This window comes from Balaenoptera borealis (assembly GCF_965194805.1).
Source record: "Balaenoptera borealis genome assembly, chromosome: 2".
Classification (NCBI taxonomy): Eukaryota; Metazoa; Chordata; class Mammalia; order Artiodactyla; family Balaenopteridae; genus Balaenoptera; species Balaenoptera borealis.
Genome location: NC_138867.1, coordinates 155,530,489 through 155,550,056, shown reverse-complemented (window position 1 = coordinate 155,550,056; position 19,568 = coordinate 155,530,489). Strand labels below are relative to the sequence as shown.

Below are 19,568 nucleotides of genomic sequence, written 5' to 3'. Positions count from 1 at the left end.
AGAGCATCAGCAATAGAAATCTTCAAATTTGAGAACTGGATGGAACCTGAGAAAATGTCTAATGTAACTTCTGCCTTTTACAAAGGTGAAACCTAGGTCTCCATGGGGGAACGGACCTGACCAGGAAGTGATCCTTGATCACTAGCCTTTCCAGCCAGTTTCCAAGCCACTTTTCTCTGCAGAAAGGGTCTTCTGCTGATCAGCATTCCACTGAGCTAGACAGGAAGATAAGACTCTGCTCCAGGACAAAGGCCTGGGGGAATGTACGTAGCTGGAGCCCTGGATAATTCCAGCCAGTGTGGTGTGGCTTTGTGCAAATGGGGCTGACCAGACACCCCAGGCTCCGGGCAGCTTGTCATGGCAGCCCATCCACTAGCCCTGGACCCACAATGAGCTTCAAACAAGTGTTGTTGGGAGAGTTAAGTGAGAATGCGCAGATAAAGCACCTAGCACTGTGTCAGGCACACAGTAGGGGCTCGCTGAATGCTGTGCCCCCGCCTCTCTTTTCTTAGACTCCTAGGAGAGAGAAGCAAAGAGCTCTGGCCTCTTGGAATCATTTGGGAATCCATCTGGGGTGACCTGCAGTTTTGTGTAGGAAAAGGGAATGGTAGACAGTAACGTCTGAGTAACGTCTCAGCTCATAATCTTTGCCCAGCCCTAGGTGAGGAACTCCATATCCATCGTTCAGTTGATCTTGGCATCTTTCAGCAATCTCCTCTGGGTCCCTGGTAGCTGCGGCCGACACAGTAGATGAGGCAGGGTCCTCCCTCTCTCCACTCCCTCCACACCCTGTTTCCTGCCAGGAGATAGTATCCTGTCCATTTTATGGATAAGAAACTGAGGCTTAGACAGGTGAAGGGATCTGCCTGAGGTCACATAAGGAAGGAGCGATGGAGCTGAGATTTGCACCCAGAATCTGTTGGACTCTAGGGTCCCAGATCTTTCTGTGACACCTAGCTGCCTCCCAGGAGTGCCACAGGCATTGAAAATATATTAAAACAAATCCCTGAGTTTCTTACCCCCACAGTCCCCTGGCCTCTGGGACCTCATGGTGGTCAGATGGTGGGGAAGGAGACCAGGATTTGCTGCTGAACTTTGTCCCCAGTCAAGCAGTATCTGAGGATCTGTGAGAAGTGGGGCTCTTAATGTCAAGGTCCTGGGCCAAGGCTTGCAGACCTGTCCTGCCTAGGACTGGTAAAATGGCACCCAGTCTCTTCCCTGCCAGGAGGATGTACAATGCAGCTGGACAAATGGGTCGAAGCCTCTTCCCATGTTCTAGGTTCTGAATGCCAACCCAGCTTCATCACCTGAGATCTTCACCCAGAGATCTTATTCCTCAGTATTCAGCCAGCCTGATGTCTCTGGGGACTGGGCCAGATGTCGAGATCCCTCAACGACAAGTTATTCATGGGGAGCTATCTCTGCGATGCAGACTTTCCTACTGAATCAGGAAAGACCAACCAAGTCCTGAGAGTGCACTCATTGTGCACCCTGGGGTCCACCATTATCCTAACGCTGATGTAATCACTAGCCAGCGTAAGGCGTAGGAACTGCAACCTCACCTGTCACCAGAACCTGGGCCCCAATGGCAGAACTTAAAGGTTTAACTGTCAGGTCACTTAAAATCCTTCTACCACTCACAATAGTATTTGAGCATAAAAACCAAACAAACCAAACCAAACCCATCATATTCTTTTTCCTAACTGCATCCAGTGTCTTTATTCCAACAACCAACTTTCAAACAGCTGGATAGGAGGCCTGCACAGTCCCCCGCGGTGCAACACGTTTCCCCCCACTTCACATGGACCCGTTTCATGACTGTCCCACTGGTGAGATTAGGCTTATCTCAGCTGGAGTCCAGGCAGAAGGGACCCAGGGATATTATGCTTTCTAATCTCTGATGTTAGCTCACCTCTTCACCAGACCTTGACAGTGCTCTGGGCTCTCACAGCACCCTCCTGTGATGCCCTGGCTACCAACTCCCTAAAGCCACCAGGACACGGGCCCTGAGAGTTTTACCACCTGCCAGCGGCTGATTCCTTTTGGCCTGCAGAAAGCACTCTCTCCCTGATGATGGACCCCCAGGTCTGCACAGCATCGCTGCTTGGGGGTGGGGGGGGCGGCAGTGAGTGAATATGTGAGCACCCTCGCTGGATGCCCACAGTCGCACGAACACCAACGGTCATGGGAACGGGAAGAGCTTCCCAACATTTACACTCAGACAATTTCGTCCCCACCTCCCACCTGTGAATTTGTCTCTGCCTTCTGTGCCTAGAGATTCCTCCAGGAGTAGGGTCCTGGCACCTGGTGCCCCGGAGAGGTTCCGTGGCCCCTGAGGCTGGAGCCCACTCTGGGTCCCTGCTCTGCCAGCTCACGGTTATTCACACCAATCCTCCCGCCGGTTTCTTACTCCTTTGGATACAGGAACCTGAACCCACTCCTCATGGGGAGGGGGGGTCCGGGCCAAGGAGGGCAGGTGGCACACCCCAACCCAGCACCGAGCACCCCCAAACCCAGCCAGGGGAACAAAAGGAAGAAGGAGGTGGCTTACCTTTCGAGGGTCGTCTTTGTTTGGTTTGCAGAGACGAGAAGGTGCCCATGACGGCCCCCATGGCAGCGAAGACTTGTGTGCGACTTGGGACCTCGGGCCCTGCCCCTCCCCTCCACTGGAAGGAAATCAGTGTGGATCTTCTACTCCGAATTAGAGGAGAAAAAAAAAGCCCCCGGCAGCTCGCCGCAGCTTGGTATTCAGCGAGCGTGGGGCTGGGGCGCTGGGAGCCTTTTCTTTCCTTCTTCAGCCCTGTACATGCACTGACTCACAGGGCTAGCCGCTCTCGGCGAGCCCTCGGACCCGGGACCGGCCGCTTCCCTCGCCGAGGACCGAGGACGATGCCCCGAAGCCTGCCTGGCGCTGGACACCGGGCCGGCGCGCCCGCCCGGCCGAGGCTCCTGAGCCAGCGCCGCGTGCGCTGCGGGAGCCGCGCTCGCCCGCCCCTCCTGCCGCACGCTCGGCTCCCCTCCAGGCGCTCGGGCTGGGTCTCGGGGGGCCGAGTACCAATCATGAATGAACAGAGCGGGGACGGCGTGGAGCGGAGCCGCGCGCGCCTTCCTGCCTGCCTGCCGCGCTCGAGGCGAGTCTGAGGCGCGCGGAGAGCGGCCGGCGGTTAACCCCGGAGGGGCGGGGCGGGGCGGGGGCGCACGAGGGGCGCGGGGCGCGGACGCCTGGCCGATGGGTGGGGCTCAGGGGGCAGCTGACTGCTTCCCGGGAGAACGTGTGTGTGTGTCCCTGCGTGGGGTGCGTTGTTTCATTTTACTTCAAGGGAAATCTTTATGGGGTGGGGCAAAGTCTGCTCCACCCACGGCATGGGATGTCTTAGGAGGAAGGTGCCTTCCTGCTCCTCCAGCGTCGGGGCCACCTTTGAATGACAGGGAATTGGGAAGGGGAAAGGAGCCCTCGGCCCCTTTGGACACTTCCTTACTCTCTTTTGTTTCTTCCCTCTCTCCCTCCTTCATCCTTCTCCCTCCTTGACCCCCAAGAACGTACAAGCTATCGTTAGGGGGCAGGACCCCAAACCCTATCTTGACTTCTCATGCAAAAAGCCAAAGTTTGGGTCTACTCGTTTGAATTCTCCTCAGCCCCCAGGTGGTGCTGAAATGCAAGGTTTGCTCCCCGGAAGCCTGAGGAGGAGCTGCCCTCCCTCCAGGTCTGAGCTGCCTGGGTCCCCACTATAAGCAGTGTTTGCAGGTCATAGGGTTTCCCGACATACGGCCTCATACACATAGTCACACAAACATATGTGCACAGGTTCCACAAGCCCACACAGATATTGCTGTTGTACACACAGACTCATAGTCCATAACACCCACAGGTGCATCCCTAGAACTCCACACAAGACATAGACACACAAACACGCAGGTATGCAGACACACACACGTTCAGTGCAAAAGAGCATCACAGTCACCCATGTTCACACTGACTCGAAGCCATACAGGCATACAGTCCTACCCCGAGGATACAGAGCTTCCCCTCGTTCCAGCCCATTAGCCGCCATTCTGCAGGACACAGGTGGTCTGCATCTTGGCCAGGGACCCTGACTAGTTTTATTCACCTGTTCAGCACTTCATGCTTTCTCAAATCCCAGCACCTGTCCTATTTGGTGCAACAGGGAAGGTGCACTTAACAACACCCATCCCTTTCATTCGCATGGCCTGTTGCTATATAGCTCACATCACCCCACACCCTGTGATTATTAGTCAGGTCGTGTCTAATCATCACCACAGAGAGAAACTGAGGCTTACCGAGGGCAAGAAATTTGCCTGAAGTTACCCAGCCAGGATAGGGGATTAGAACTTGGAGCCCAGGTCTCTGTCATCACGTGCTGGGGACACTCCTGTTGGCAGATGAGGATACTGTGGGCCACTGAGCTGAGGAGCTCTCCTCTGGGTCCCACCAGATTTAAAGCCTCAGCTTTCCCAACTGCCAATTCAGGGCTTATCTGTGTCCATGAGGCCTGGAATCCCGGATGATGGAGCAGGACAGGTAAGGGCCAGCCCTGCCTCCCTCCTGCCCTCCCTGCTGCGGAAGAAGAGTGGGGGTGGGGCTGAAGCCTGGGGTCACAACAGGACCCACTAGGATGGCCAGGACTTAAGGAACAGAGGGATCTTTGCTAAGAAGACAGTAATGGTACAGCCCCCAGTTTTCTCAAAAATCTCTGGACGGAGCACCAAGCCATTTCACCTTCAGGCCTCTGCTCAGCTCCACACTACCTGAGTGACCAGGACCGGCACTTGAGAGTTTACAAAAGGCTAGGATGCCATTCTCTCATTTCCTCCACCCCCAAGGCCCTCTGAAGAAGCAGATGAATTGCTCCATTATACAGATAGAAATAGTAAGGTCATCTAGAGGAGTTCACAACTGGCTGTATCTGAGCAGTGGGAATAAAGTGAAGTCACCGAGACAAAGTTCAAACTGCTGAGCATGAATTATGAGGCCCTTTAGTGGTCTGGCTTCATTTCCCAAGCCCCCTGCTCTCTTTGGGGCTCTAGCCACACAGACCCTCACTAGTCCCCAGTGTGCCCTCCATGGTTGTGCTTCAGGGCTGTTCCATCTGCCTAGAATGTCCCTCAACCCTTTCTCCATCTGACAAACTGAGCTCACCCTTGAAGATCTGCTTCAGGTGTCAGTTTCTCCAAGAATCCCTCTCTGGGCCCCAGTGGTATCCCCCTTGGGGTTCCTATGGCACTTGGGGACTCTTTCCCATCAGAGCACTCACTACCTTGGTTCTCATTGTCCCCTTCCCTGTCTGTCTCTCCCTCTGGACTGCAAGGTCTTTAAGAGCAGGGACTGCTACTGATTTAGCACTACACGGTCTGCTTAACCCTTGGTTTCTGACAGGGGTGCAGTCAGTCTATGTTCAATAAATGAACGAAGGAAGGAATGAACTAATAATTTTCTTTGCTCAGTGACCCAATTAGTAAGTAACAACTGATGATTACCAGATCATCCTTGCCTTTCAAAGGAAGAAGCACACTCTCCCAAGTGAAGATTCATTCATTCAACAAATACTTGTTCATTCATACACCTACCATGGACCAGATATTTATTATACATGCATAAGAGCTCATTTATTCCTGATGATGCCCTGTGTGGTAGGTATTATCTACAGATAAATACACACACACACACACACACACACACACACACACACACACACAGTACAATGCAGCAGACATCACCCATGAGATGCTCACAAAGAATGTGTCTAAGTAGGAATACATGACAAGTGTGAGGGACAAGGGAAGAAGAAAACAACAGCCTGGATCCCTGCCTCTTGGAGACTTGCAAGAGAGAACTACACGGAGAGAGAGGGAGCCTCCCATCACTCACCTGGCTGTAGGGACCATTTGTCCTGCTGTCCTGATGTAGTGTACTCGCTTAGGTGATCTTGCCAGTCCCAACCAACATGGGTTTCAATGGCTGTGACTCCCTCTACCCTGGAAAGTGAGCCAGCTCATGCACCATCTCTGGCTCTGACCACTCCCTCATTCACCCTGTTATGAGCGAAATGTTTGTGTACTTCCCAAATTCATATGTTGGAGGCCTAACCTCCAGAGTGGCTATATTTGGAGATGGAGACTTTAAGAAAGTAATTAAGGTTTAAACGAGGTCATAAGTGCAGGGCCCTGACCCCATGAGATTAGTGTCCTTAATGATCTTATACGGACAGATATCAGAGGACCCCCACTCCCACCACCACCGTGTGATCAACGAAAGACCATGTGCACACACAGCATGGAGAAGGCAGCCATCTACAACCCCGGGGGAGAGCTTTCCCCGGATGCCAATCCTGCTGGCACCTCACCTTGATCTTGGACTTCTAGTCTCCAGAAGTGTGAGAAAATAAATTTCTGTTGTTTAAGCCACCCAGTCTGTGGCATCTTGTTACAGCAGCCTGAGCAGATACATACACACTCACAGGGCCTGTGCATGCCCTCAGAAGTCTCTGGAGGCAAGGCCTTGCCTTTCCTCTCACATGAGCACCCATATAGGACTTCTTAGGGTACCCCTGGGAGGGTGCTTGGGGGGGAAAGGGTGAGATTGTCAGAGACCCGCAGAGATCCTGTTGAAGCCGGCACGTGCTTGTCTGTTTACGAAACACACAAGCTGTGTTCCTTGCTTCCCTCTCTCCTCACTGCTCCCTCAGCCATGTCTCTTCCCATCCTTGCGGACAAGGGCAGTTTGCTGAGTTCCCACCACACACACAGGCAGCAGTGTCAGATTAAGAGCGTAAATGTGGGGGGCTGCTAGATCTGGGTTCAAACCCGGATTTTGTCCCTTATTAGCTGTGTGACTTTGGGCCTGATGAGTCCTTCCTCTGAACCCTACGTTCCCCTTCTGTGGACTGCATTAGTACCTACCTTGCAGTACTGCCATGAAGAGTGGTGAGGTCATGTGTGCGAGGCCCTGAGTAGGTGTCCGGCCCTTAGTGTGGTCGGTTAGGGAGGGTGGACTGCTGAGGGCCGGACATCGTGCCGGGCTAGAGCCGTGTGAAAATGAGTAAGTCACAGCCTTCCCCTTGGCTTCCATCTTTGCTCTTCATCTATTTCAGAGGAAGTCTATTCTCAGGGTCCCCATCTGGTATTAAAAGACTCAGATAGTTAAGGAAGGGAATGTGGTTGGCACCTGATTATGTGCAATTCAGCACTCTGCTAGCTGCTGTCTTGTACCATTTCCCAAACGTTCCACATGCATGTCTGGCCTCCTCGAATAGACTGTGAGCTGTTAGAAAGCAAAGCATACACTCTCTTTCCCTGTCCCCCTCCAGCACAGCTCAGCCTGGCCCAGGACGTCCTAAGTGTTCCACAGATACTCACACTGAGGTCATTCAGGGCAGGGAAAGGACCCCATCCTTTAGACCTGGGATCAAATCCCACTTCTCTTCCTACATGTGAATTTGGCCTGGGCTGCTTCATCTGTAAAACGTGAACAGGCCCCCTTCAAGGGTTGGTGTGAGGATTGGGTTGCATAAAGTAAAGGGAAAGTGTTTTAACTCTCTGTAAAGCACTCTGCAAATGTCATTTATTATTATTTGCTCTGGGGCTCATTTAGTTATTCATTCATTCATTCAACATATATTTATTAAGCACCGTCTACCTGCCAGGCACTATTTTAAATACATGGATCAGTAACGAACAAGAAGAGGCAAGAGTCCCTGCCCCTCAGGGAGCTGGTGATCTAGGGCTGAAGACAACCAGATGCTCTCATCATTACAAACTGCAGTCGGGAGGGGGCAGGTTAGTATGGAATAAGGTGGTGGGGGATGCTCAGAGAAGCCAGGTAGGATAATTGTTTGCAAACTACTGGTGATGTCTTAAGGAGGAGGAGGAGGAGAGCGGGGAGGAGGGGGGAGGGGGGAGGGGGAGGGGGAGGGGGGAGGGGGGAGGGGAGGGGGAGGGGGGAGGGGGGAGGAAGAGCTCTCCAGAGGGCAGGGAAGTAGATAGAGCTTCAGGTTTCACATGTGGGGTTTGTTTTGTGACCTTGAGCATGTTATTTGACCTTTGAACGCCTCACTCTCTGCACATCTGCAAGAGGAACCATCCCACCAATGTCAGTGGCAGGGTGAGGCTGAAAGCGGTCATGGTTGCAAAAGCACCCGGCACAGGGTTTCCCCGGCTGGAACACAGTCCTGGCTCAGAAAATGCTAACTCCATTCCTCAGTTTCCCCTTTGGGTCTCCTTTGCAAGCGCCTTCTTCCCCATCTTCCCAGGAGCAAGAAAAGACCTTGGAATAGGATTTGGGCGTGGGAAGCGCCTCTCCTGGGCCATGTCCTCATGCATCAAGCATGGCCTCATCTGTCGAGGCTGATCACGCCCCTTGAGGGAGTGGGGCTGATGTGGGCTGCAGGAGATGCAGGGGAAGCCAGGACACAGGCTCTGCCCTTTATGTCCTGACCGCTGCACTGCCTCAAGTGTTTCCCCTTCATGCTCCCGCGTTGGAAGACTCTCCACCAGGGGCTGAGATGAGTTCAGACAGAGTGCAGCCGCCCACGCAGCCCAGACATTGGCAGCAAAGCCCTTCTGAATTACCCAGATCCAGGGAGGTGGGAATGACATTCCAGAGCACCTCAGCTTGCATTATCTGAAACATTACGTGTTGTGGAGGCCAGAGAAGCCATGGGTGCCGCGCTAGACCCGGCACAAGGCAGGTGCTTCATGAAATTGATCAAATGGCTCTCAGAGGTGGATGGAAGGATGGCTGGAAGGAGGAAGGGTTGGAGACGTGGAGTCAAATATGTTCAAACATTTAAGTATCCGATGAAACCTGTGAAGCTGCTTCCGCAAAATAACTGTGCCTGCCTGCACTCACACTTTGCATAAAGTTTTATGGCATTCACGACTCTCCCCACTGAAGCACATCTATGGACACCTGGTTAAGAAACTCTTTCCTAAGGTGGAAAATTATATGAAGAGATTTGATCCAGTCATTTCTTAGCTGTGTGACTTTAAGTTCTCTGAGCCTCAATTTCAACTTCTGTAAAATGGGGGTAATAATTATGCCAATTTCTTAGGGTTGCTATGAGGGTTAAATGAGAAGAAGCATTCAGGTGCTTTAGCATAGTAGTGCCTGGCAGGTTGCAAGGCTCCAGGAAGGATGCTGGTCATCGTTAACATCATCATTAACCTTCGTTCACTCACTCATTCATTCAGTCACAATTTGATGAGTGCATTTAGTGAGTGCCTCCTGTTTATCACACCCTGAGTGGGTCTCTGGGGTTGCAGAAGTTTATGCTCACTGGCTTGGAGAGCCACAGACCAAGGGGCAAAGGGCAGATAAACAACTCCCTATAACATCCCAGACTTCATCAAGAAACAGTGGGAATGACCTCTCTAGCTCTGCCAGTGAAAAAACTGGCCCTTGACCCTGGCCAGGCTGGCCTGTCCCACCCAAAGTCCCTACCCAAAAGTTTGGACTCAGCAAGATCAGGGGCTTAGGGCAGCTTAGGAGGGCAAAGTTCAGGGTGGAGGCAGGGTGGAGAAATCAAGGGTGGAACTGGGTAGAAAGGGATGGAGCTAGAGGGGGTGGGGGTGAGAGCAAGGGGCAGAGCAAGGCTGAAGTGGGGCAGGGGTGCCCTGGATAATTGCCATAGTGGTGTGGCAGGGTGGACAGGTGATGCTGAAATGGCTGGGGCAATGGGGACAGAAACCATGGGCAGAATTTCTTGTCTTTTTAAAGTGTGTGCCAAATATGGGTCCATAATTTTGGGTAAATGTCCAAGAGTCAGCTGCGTTCACTGCCCTTCTTTATTCTTCTTAGGTTATATACCAATTACATTAACAATGGCAGGCACCATCTATACAATTCTTACTATGTGCCAGTCACATACCCAGTCCCACTTAATGATTTCAATACCCCATAAGGTAGGTACTCTCATTATGCCCCATTTTATACATGAGGCAACCAAAGCACAGAGAGGTTAAGTGACCTGATCAATGTCACACAGCAAGGAGGTAGTTGACTGGCCTTGAACTCAGGTGATCTGACTCCAGAGCCCACACTCCCTGTCTAGCCCCAAGTCCTCCAGCTGCTGTTGCAACTGATTTCTTCTAGCACTGTTTCTCTGGGGATTCATAGGAATGGTGTAGCATCTTAGAGCTGAGGGACAGATACGGAGGGGAGTCTGGCCCTCTTGACTGGCAGGTGCTGCTCTCACCCATACTCTTAGTGCCTGGGGGCTGCAGCCGTGGCCACCAGCCTTCAGGGATGCACACTGGGTCTGTTTTCCCTCCAGGGCTTCTACAGACTGGAGACCCTGGAGGAAGTGAGCTGGGAGGGGAGGAGGGAGTAGCAACCAAGCTGCGTGATGATTAGTAATAATGCCGGAGATGAACATTCCTGGCCCTGCACGGCTGGCTGAACCTGTCAGCATGGGCTCCCAGCTTCCCAGCACCGCTGCAGCAACTGGAGCCTGAAGAGGGAGGAAGGAACGTGGAAAAGAATCGTTACGCGGAGGGCTGACTCTGGGACAGGGCTGCAGAATTGAGGCAACTTAAAACTACAAGATATCGGGAGGTATTTCTTGTGTTTTGTCCTGTGACCACATCCCCTGCTCCACATTGAGACCTGTGGCGTTTACTGCCTGGGGCAAAGATGACACAGAATCAATGGAGTCACCTTCTTGGATTTTAACTTACAAAGGCTCTGGCTTAAGATGAAAGGCCAGTTGGAGAGCGGATAGAGTGTGTCCTTGACTAACCTCCAGCGGGACATTCAGCTCTAAAACCCCAGACTGTGGTGGAATCTGGGGGCAGAGGATGCCCCGCCCCTTTCCTAAGTAGAGCGGGGGGTGGGGGGATGGGGGGTGAGTGGACATGGCCCTGAGACCCCCTTCCAGCCCCACCAGCCCTCTATGTGGAGTGTTGCACATTCCACTGGCCTGTGCATCTCTTCTGGGAGCAAGGTCCTGACCCGTCTCTTCCTGTCGAGTCTGGCAAGGAGAAGACTCTTTCCCCTGTGATCAGGAGGGGTGAGGCCCAGAAAGCCCCAGAGAACAAGCAAACCTTAGTTCTAGGCTGGGGGGCCCACCTCTGACCTGGATGGTGCTGTGACCACAGAATGTACAGGAACCAGGACATCTGGACGCTGCCGGCCTGGAGAGGTGATAGGCTGCACACTGATGGTTGAGCCCACTCCCCAACTCAATGCTTCATAAGCCCCCAGGCAACCCTACGGGGGATGGGGCATTCTGAGTGCATTGAGATTTCATTTCTGTCCCCCAAGAATGGGAACTTGTAATAGAAATTAAGTTCAGAATTTAAGAAATAAGCAGAGTAACATTTCTAGCACACCAGAGGATATTGCCTGAAATTCTTAACTACTCAAAAATCATTCCTCGCAATGCCTCGATGGCTCTGCTCCCCTCTCCATTTTACAGATTAACAAACTGAGGATCAGAGAGGTGATGTGATTTGCCTAAGGCCACAAAGGTGGAGTGAGCTGTAGCATCAGGGTTTGAACCCAGTTCTATCTGTCATCAAAACTCATGCTTTTACCCACCAAGGAAAGAAAACAGAGGATTGGGTAAGGGAACAGAAGGAAGTTAGAGGAAACAGAGGACACGTGGGGTGATGGGGACCACTTGTCCTCCCTCCTATGGTGACTAGCCCGGGTCAGAGGAGAGTGTCTGCAAAGAGCCTTGTCTTGGCTTAGAGGATGCCACGGGGCATGTGCACTTGAAGCTGGCACCCAGGTGACCTGGCCTGCAGGTGGCCAGGTAGAGGGGAAGGTAGATGCAGCACCTCCAAGAGCAGGGACCCACCCTTTCTCCCAAGCTCCCCTGGGAGCCCCCTTCCAGAGCAGCCAGACTGGTCCTCTCCTCCCCCTGTACTGAAGCTCCTTTCCCCGGGCTGCCACAAGACACTGGCGTGACAACATCGGCTTTTCAAGATGACTTCTGTTTCTGTTGTCCCTTCTTGCACTGGGCTGGCCCTAGTGACTGAGGGGGTTGGGTGCTCCAGCTAGTACTGGGGGAGCTAATTGACAATCCAGGGCTCTCTTTCCCTGGGCTGGCATTTGCATGGTACATTAGTATTCGTGCCCGCAGCTCAGGGCTGTTCTGGTTGGAGGGTGCTGTGCAGATGAGTCGTGTGCCATAAGGACTTGATGCAGTTTGCTAAAATCTAGGCCGCTGAGTAAGAGGAAGCTGAGGAAGGCTGCAGACGACACCAGGGCTCCTCGCCTGCTTCCCACACTGCCAGACCCGGAGTCTGCTGTCTACCATGCATGAGCTCCCAGCCAGTCCCTCCAATGATTTGGCCGGCATCCTCTGAGGCCCTGCTCTGCCCCACCTGTCTCATGATGGTGCCAGAGACGCAGAGAGAGGTGAAGTGGCTCACTCCTGGCCCTAAGGAAGCTCACTCTCACGGTGGTGCCCCGATGGGCAGAGCAACAGTGCCTCACCAACCTCATTTATGGATGTCCTGAACCTACAGCTGGACGGGCTTTGGAGAACGCAGGTCCTGCCACCATGGGTGACTTGATGTGATAAAACCTGTGATAGATGACTGAAGTGAGCGACAGTCATCCAGAAACAATCAGGTCTTCCTGAAGATCTCCAGGGTTGGAAACTTCCTGGCTCCTGTATGCAGCCTGATCTAGCATTTTACCATTTACCCAGAGCTAGACTCGCCAATGTCTCGCTGATGTCTGCTAATGTCTCACTGAAGTCTGCTAAACTGAAGAGATTTTACTCATAATTCTCCCAGAAGCAGAGAATTGGGGCGAGAGAACCTGAGTTGAAGGAAAGAGCAAGGCCCAGGCCCTGCAGAAGGAATGCGCTGGGAGCTCCAGGCACAGAGAGGAGGGAGGGGGAGAGGTTCCAGTGGAGGCCAGGGGGCCCGTTTGTGCAGGGTCTGTGGTCCTTGCCGCAGAGTTTGGATTTTATGCTGAGAGCAATGAGGGGCCAAGGGAGAATTTTTTTTCACTTTTTATTTTGAAAAGATGATAGACTCACAAGAAGCTGCAAAAATATTACGGAAAAGTCCTGTGTACCCTTTATCCAGTGCCCCCCAATGGTAATAGCTGCCATAACCGTCGTCGTACAATTGACAAGTATAATTGTCATTTGTGGATTGACACTGGTGAAGTCCACAGACCTTGTTCAGATTTCACCAGTTTTACATGCACTCATTTGTGTGTGTGCACACATGTGCCTGTGTGTGTACATGCCTATTTCTATGCTATTCTATCACATGTGTGTACATTGGTTGGTGTAACTACCAGCACAGTCAAGATCCCCAACTGTTCTATCACAACAAAGAAACTAACCCCCTTGTGCTCACCCTTTATAACTGCCCCATCGCCCTGCACCCTGTTAGCAGGGAAGAATTTTAAGAACGGGAGGAGGAGGGAAAGGATCTGAAGCTGTCAGCTGGGTCAAGGACGTAGCTTCTCCCCTCTGGGTGCCCTAGAAGCCTCTCAACAAAGCAGGTTCACCATGAATATAGATTGCTTTAAATGCCCGCACTTTGCAGTTGAGGAGCAAGAACAGAAAGGTTAAGCAACTTAAACAAGGTCACACAGCCTTCTTATGGCTTACTGGCTGTCTCTATTTAGATGATTCCAACAGCTTTCTTCAGAGCTTGGTGTGTTGACCGTGTGTCCTGGAGAAGACACCAGGAAGCTATGCAGAACCTGGTCCTACCACATCAAGGCCTCATCCCTTAATCTCTTTGTACTTCCCTATCCCCATGGGTGAAGTGGCTTATCACCTACCTCAAATAGTCACAGTGAAGAATTGATTAGAAAATACTTGCAAAGTGCCAAGCATAAGGAAAAAGACATTTTTGTTCCCCAAATGCCAGCAATGACCCAAAAGTACTGGAGAGAAATTGCTGCCCCTCCTTTACCCCTCCCACTCCTATCTCAGTGGGGAAGGTAGAGATCATCACAGTGGGAGAATGGCCCTCAGATCTGTAGCTCAGCCCCTTCTTATAGCTGCCTCAGCTCATGGTCCCCACACGTGTCACACATCCCAGGACCCGCCCGCATGGCTATGGGGTGAGGGGGACATACAGGAGACCCCCCAGCTCTCCAGTTGCTCTGCTTGGAACCCTAGGCTAAGTTTACTTCGGGGCTAGAAGTTTTGGCTTCACGTCCCCCTCCTCCGATGCAGCTCCCAGCAGTAATAAAGGAGGTACCTTCATCCACATTCAACATCTCCACCTATTTCTCAAGTGGTCCACAGGAAAGGAGTGGGATTGATGATTACCTTTAAATTCCAAAACCAAGCACAGTTCTGGGTCCGGAATCCCTGCCCTAAATACTGCCACAGTTTTCTTTGGAGTGATTTGCTCAGAACTGCTCAGAGATGTGGTGGTGTGTTTGGGAGTGGGGAGGGCAGGGGATAAAAGAGGGGTCAAGGAAGATGGAGGAAAAAAGAGACAGGTTGGAGTTGGGCAGCTCCGGGGGCTTCACAGGGCACTGAGGGAGATTGGGAGGGTCAGCCCCTGCCCTGGGGTCTCTCTGCATGAGGCCATTAGCCCAGGTCAGCACCTCCCAAGTCTACTGTGGCCCAGGGTCTGGCAGCCACCAGACAATCTCATTCCTTCTCTTCCCATGACGGCAAAATCTTGATTTCCGGTAGCATGGCTTCTCCTTTCTCAAGGGGAATTTCTGCCTCTTTCTGGCAGCCGTCTTCCATCTTTGGGTGTAAGTGCCGAGGTAGCAGATGGACCCTTGTTCTCCCTCCCTGTCCCTTTAGCGCTAGCAGCCTCCCAGACTGCTCAGTCACCACTAAGGGGCCATCGGGTCGTCCCCCCCGCCTGGCTAGCCTCCTGCCCTCCAGCCTCCAGGGCAGCAGGCACATCCTTCCTCTCCAGCACTAGTGAAGTCCTCCCTCTGTTCTGTGCCCAGCTGGGCTCGGGGTCGGCATTTTTACCCACTCAGCTCTGCCCTGTGCTCCGGCTTGTTAATCACACCACACACCGCATCACAGACAGGCCCAGCTCAGCCCACAGGCCTGGCCTTTCTGAGCCATCACCTCCTGGAGATTTAAAAAGTCCTCTCTGGGCTGCAGGGACTGTTGGTGTGTGAATTCTCTCCCTCTTCAGGTCGTCGGTAGGCCAGACATCTGCTCACACGGGTGCCCCTCCCCCAACACACATACGCAGGACACCCTGCCCCGGTCTCTGTTCCATCTGGCTGAATACTCGTCCTCATTCCTGGCTTCACTCATGTCACATCTCCCCCAGGAAACCCTCCTAGATTTTACCACATCACCTCCCTCTCTATTCAGGGAGCTCTGATACGCGCAGTGACTCCTTGCTTCTCTGAGCCCCCGAACAGGCAGCACTGGGCCTGGTTTCTTGTAGGTGCATAAAATGAATCATGAATGGACAAACTGATGAATGGGTAAATGGGTGCATGGGTGGATGAATGAATGAGTGTGCACTTATATATCTATCTTCCTCCTCCAACTCTTAACCGTATGTTATTTGGTTTTGCTTTTTAACTGCTTCACAGAGAAAGATGATGGAAAACCTTGAAGGACGGGACCTTTTCCTAAATGTTATTCATTCATCGCCCAGGCACATTCAGTAAGCCTCATACTCTGCACTAGGCGTGAGGCCATAGAAGAACTAGTAAAGTATGCTTCTGCCCTTGAGAAGCTCTGTCCAACGTCATGGCTCCTGACTTCTTGGGACCCTCTTAAAAATGTTATAGAATCTGTGGACCTCTCCTGAGAAACATACACACACACACACACACACAGGTAAAACATGGGTCAATTTCAAGAACTCCTGAAATCCCTGGCCACAGTTTAAAAGCCCCTGGCCTGGTGAGAAAGAGAAACACGTTAGTAGACAATTTTAATATCTTTCGCTAGGGGCTATGCCAGGAGGCACGGCCAGCTTCTAATTGGGGGTCAGATAAGATAGAGTGATTAACCACTTTGAGTGGGATGATGTGTCTCAGGGAGGCTGGAATCAAGGAAGAGATCTGAGAAGGGCTGGATCTTGAGCAGTGAGTAGAAATTTACCAGGCAGGCAAAGAGAGAGGAGAAGGAAGGTGAACCAGCATGTGCAAAATACAGAAGCCTTTAGTGGTTGCCAGGAGCTGAGGAGGGAAGAATGGGGAGTGACTGCTAAAGCACTGGAGTTTCTTTCCAGGGTGATGAAAATGCTCTGTGATTAGACAGGGGTGATGGTTGCACAACTTTGTGAGTAGGCTAAAAATCCCTGAATCGTATACTTTAAAGGGGTTAATTTTACAGTATGTGAATTGTGGTGGTTAATTTTATGCACCAAATTGTCAAAGTCATGGTGCCCAGTTGTTTGGTCAAACACCAGTCTAGATGTTGCTGTGAAGGCATTTTTTAGATGAGATTAACATTGAAATCAGTAGACTTTGAGTAAAGCAGATTACCCCCTATAGTGTGGGTGAGCCCCATCTAATCAGTTGAAGACCGTAAGAGAAGAAGACTGAAGTCCCTTGGGGAAGAGGGGGTTCTACCTCCAGACTGTCAAGTTGCAACATCCATGCTTCCCTAGGTCTCCAGCCTGCCAACCTACCCTGCAGACAGATTTCAGACTTACCAGCTCCCCCAGACATGTGAAAATCTCTCTCTCTCTCTCCCTCGTTCTCTCTCTCTCTCTCTCTCTCAATATAAACATATCCTATTGGTTCTGTTTCTCTGGAGACCGCTAACTAATACCTTAATTATATCTCAATTTTAAAATGTTCACTACATAATTGATGGTAAAACCATAAAACACAAGCACACAAGCATGAAGCAGGATGGCGCACTCAGGGTGTAAAAAGACAGCTCAGCATGACTGGCTCAGGAAATTGGTCAGGGTAACCTGGGGCAGGCACAGCCATGCATAGCCTTGATTATCATGCCAGGGCTCTATTGCCTGCAGGATAGTGAGGTGTTAGTTAGGGTTATTTTTGGTTGCAAGCAACAGAAACTGACATTGGCTAACTTCAACAGAAGAAAGAAATTATGAGAAGAATATGGGGGCTCACACATCCAGAAAATGCTTAACAATCAAATCCAGGACCGGCCAGGAACCAGGACATTTCCGAAAGTCTTGGCAGCAGGAACTCATGAGTAGGGTTTCTTTAGGATAAATCAATGACCACTACTTTTTGTTCTAGCTTCCTGGGCTCAGTCTCAGGAAAGAGAATCTGATTGGCCACACCTGAGTCCCTGTGCCCAACGCTTAAACAGAGAGGGCCAGGCAAGACCCCTTGTACAGCTTTCCTGCCAGTTGGGTGGTATCTGGGAAGCACAGTCAGGATGCTACTGCCGGGAAAACGACGACAAGGTGCTGGCAGGTGGATCAACAGGAGTGTATGGTGCAGAAAACACTGGGAGCCTCGCCCAGCCAATGAACATGAGCAGGGGCCTGACGTTCACTGAACTGGATTGCTGAGTCTTCATTCCAACCACGACAGTGCCCCTATACCCCGGGCTGTGTCAGGACCGCAGACCTCCTCTTGCCCGGGAGCACAACTATTTAGCGGGAGGACTGGAGTTGCTCAGGGCTTCTAGCTGTGTGGCCTTGGTCAGGTCACTTAGCCTCTCTGAAACTCAGTATCCTCATCTGTCTGGGGCAGGCCATTGTATGCATCTTCTAGGCTTCCTAGGAGGATTAAATGAGGAGACACATGGGACAAAGCCTGGTCCAGGGTCTGACAGATTCCAAGGGCTCTGTTCTTCTTTCCTTCAGGGACCGTCTCTAATCTTGACGACGATGCTGAGTCTAGCAGAAGGACGTAGGGGCCTTGTCAAGTTGATTTTCAATTAAACTGAGACTAGCCGTGATCTGAGGCGGGGCCTGGGGCCAAGGATGTGGGTCTTGGGACAGGAATCAGTTCTTTTATCTTTGGGTTCCCCGATTTCTCCTCTGTCGTGTGCCAGGCCCTGTCTAGAGGCTGCCTGCCTTCCTCTGAGGCTGTGCCTTCAGCAGTCCCCTCTCCCCAGCCCCTTCGGGAGGGGAACAGAGGCTCAGCCCCTGAGAGGCGGAGGGTGGGTCCTCAGAACTGCCCCAGCTGCTTCGCAGATTCCCGGAGGCTGTTTCCAGAATAGTCCCTGCAAATCCACATGATCCTGAAGGTGGGCTGTGAGTGCGGGGGTATGCTGTTGCCACACAAGTCTCAGCTCTGGGCCATCAGACACCCTGTTTGTCCAGACCCTGGGCTCAGGGCTGGGCTCTGTGTGCCTGAGTTTGGAATATGGAGGAAGAGGTGTGGTGAGAGAGGGGACAAAGCCACCTGCTGGGAGGAAACGGGGATTCTTCTCTAGACCGACCCAGGGCAGGATTTATGTAAGGGTGTGAAGAATCAGCTCTGACCCCCACTGGGTATGGTTGGAGATGGAGGGTAAATAGGGAAGAAGCAGAAAGGGGAGACAGAGCCAGAGAGATGGGCAGAGAATGGGACTGAGAGAAGGAGAGAGGATCAGAACGCCGAGAGAAGGTGGAGAGATGGAGGAGACGGAGGCAGAAGGAGGAGCCCAGCTGAGAGATTTGAGAGAGGAAGAGGGGAGGGAAAGAAGGAGAGACAGCCAGGGAGACAGCCAGGGAGACAGAAAGAGGAAAGGGGCAGAGAAACAGGCAGACAAAAACAGAACTGAGAGATGGAATGAAGGAAGGAGAGACAGAGGGGCTGGGAGGGAAGAGAGGGTGAGTGAGTGAGCCTTGGAGGTGGAGATGGAATGGGAGGTGACACTGACACTCTGTGACCTCCTGGTTCTTACCAGCCTCCCCCAAAGGTGTGTGGCGGAGGCGTGTGCTGGCTGGGGGTCGCCCACCAAGGCTCAAGGAGGGCCCGCGTGCCTGGTTAGATTGTTTTCGCTCTCTGATAAACGTCATCCTCTAAATGATCTATCAGAGCAGAGCTGAGTTCTACAAATGCCTCCACCCACCGCCGCCTCCTGGGGAAACGTACTATATACGTTATAAGGTGACTCACTCTGCTGCCACAACCCCTGGGAATCCGAGGCAGAAGGCTCGTCATTAATTCACCTTCCAAAGGCCACAGGGACAGTGGGGACAGGCCTAGAGGAGGTGAGTGTTTGTGGAAGGAGAGATTCAGATGAGTGAGTTTGTCAGTCCCATCCGGGTGGTGTTATCCCAATGACCCGGCAGGGCAGTGAAGTGATGGCGGAAGAGTGCTGACCTGTCTGTGGATGGCTTGACATTAGTGCTCGCCTGTTGCCTCTTTCAGGATCCATCTCCCCGAAGGACCAGAGACCTGTCTAAGAACTTACGTTCCTCTTGGAAGCAAAGAGATGAGGTGGAAAATGGCTGCTCTTCCTTCTGGTCACAACTCAACCCCCATTGCAAACTGTCTTAGTACCACCTACCTTTACTCCATTGCATTCCCAGAGGCATAACATTACATTTATTGGTGAGGTGTTCTCATTATCATTAACATCTGTCATGCCCAGTCGACTGAAGGTTGGTGATGGGTTTGGGTCACCGTTGTATCCTTGGCATCATGGTACCCTCTCAAGAAGCATTTACAGAATGAACAAGCACGAAAGTGCCATTTTGGAGTCTAG

At 52.0% G+C, this 19,568-nt stretch overlaps 1 protein-coding gene across 3 annotated transcripts in view; it reads right to left on the bottom strand.

Annotated features, from left to right (window-relative positions):
• KCNIP1 (potassium voltage-gated channel interacting protein 1) overlaps positions 1 to 19,568 on the bottom strand; it is a 349,870-nt gene that overhangs the window by 219,795 nt on the left and 110,507 nt on the right. For 2 of the 3 annotated variants that reach the window (XM_082378804.1, XM_082378806.1), the window contains exon 1: positions 2,552 to 3,121. The exons of the other annotated variant lie outside the window; for it this stretch is intronic. In XM_082378804.1, coding sequence (XP_082234930.1) covers positions 2,552 to 2,612 — 61 coding nt within the window. In that variant the 5' untranslated portion in view covers positions 2,613 to 3,121. Of the gene's footprint in view, positions 1 to 2,551; positions 3,122 to 19,568 lie in introns of those variants that run through there. 3 annotated transcript variants of the gene reach the window in all.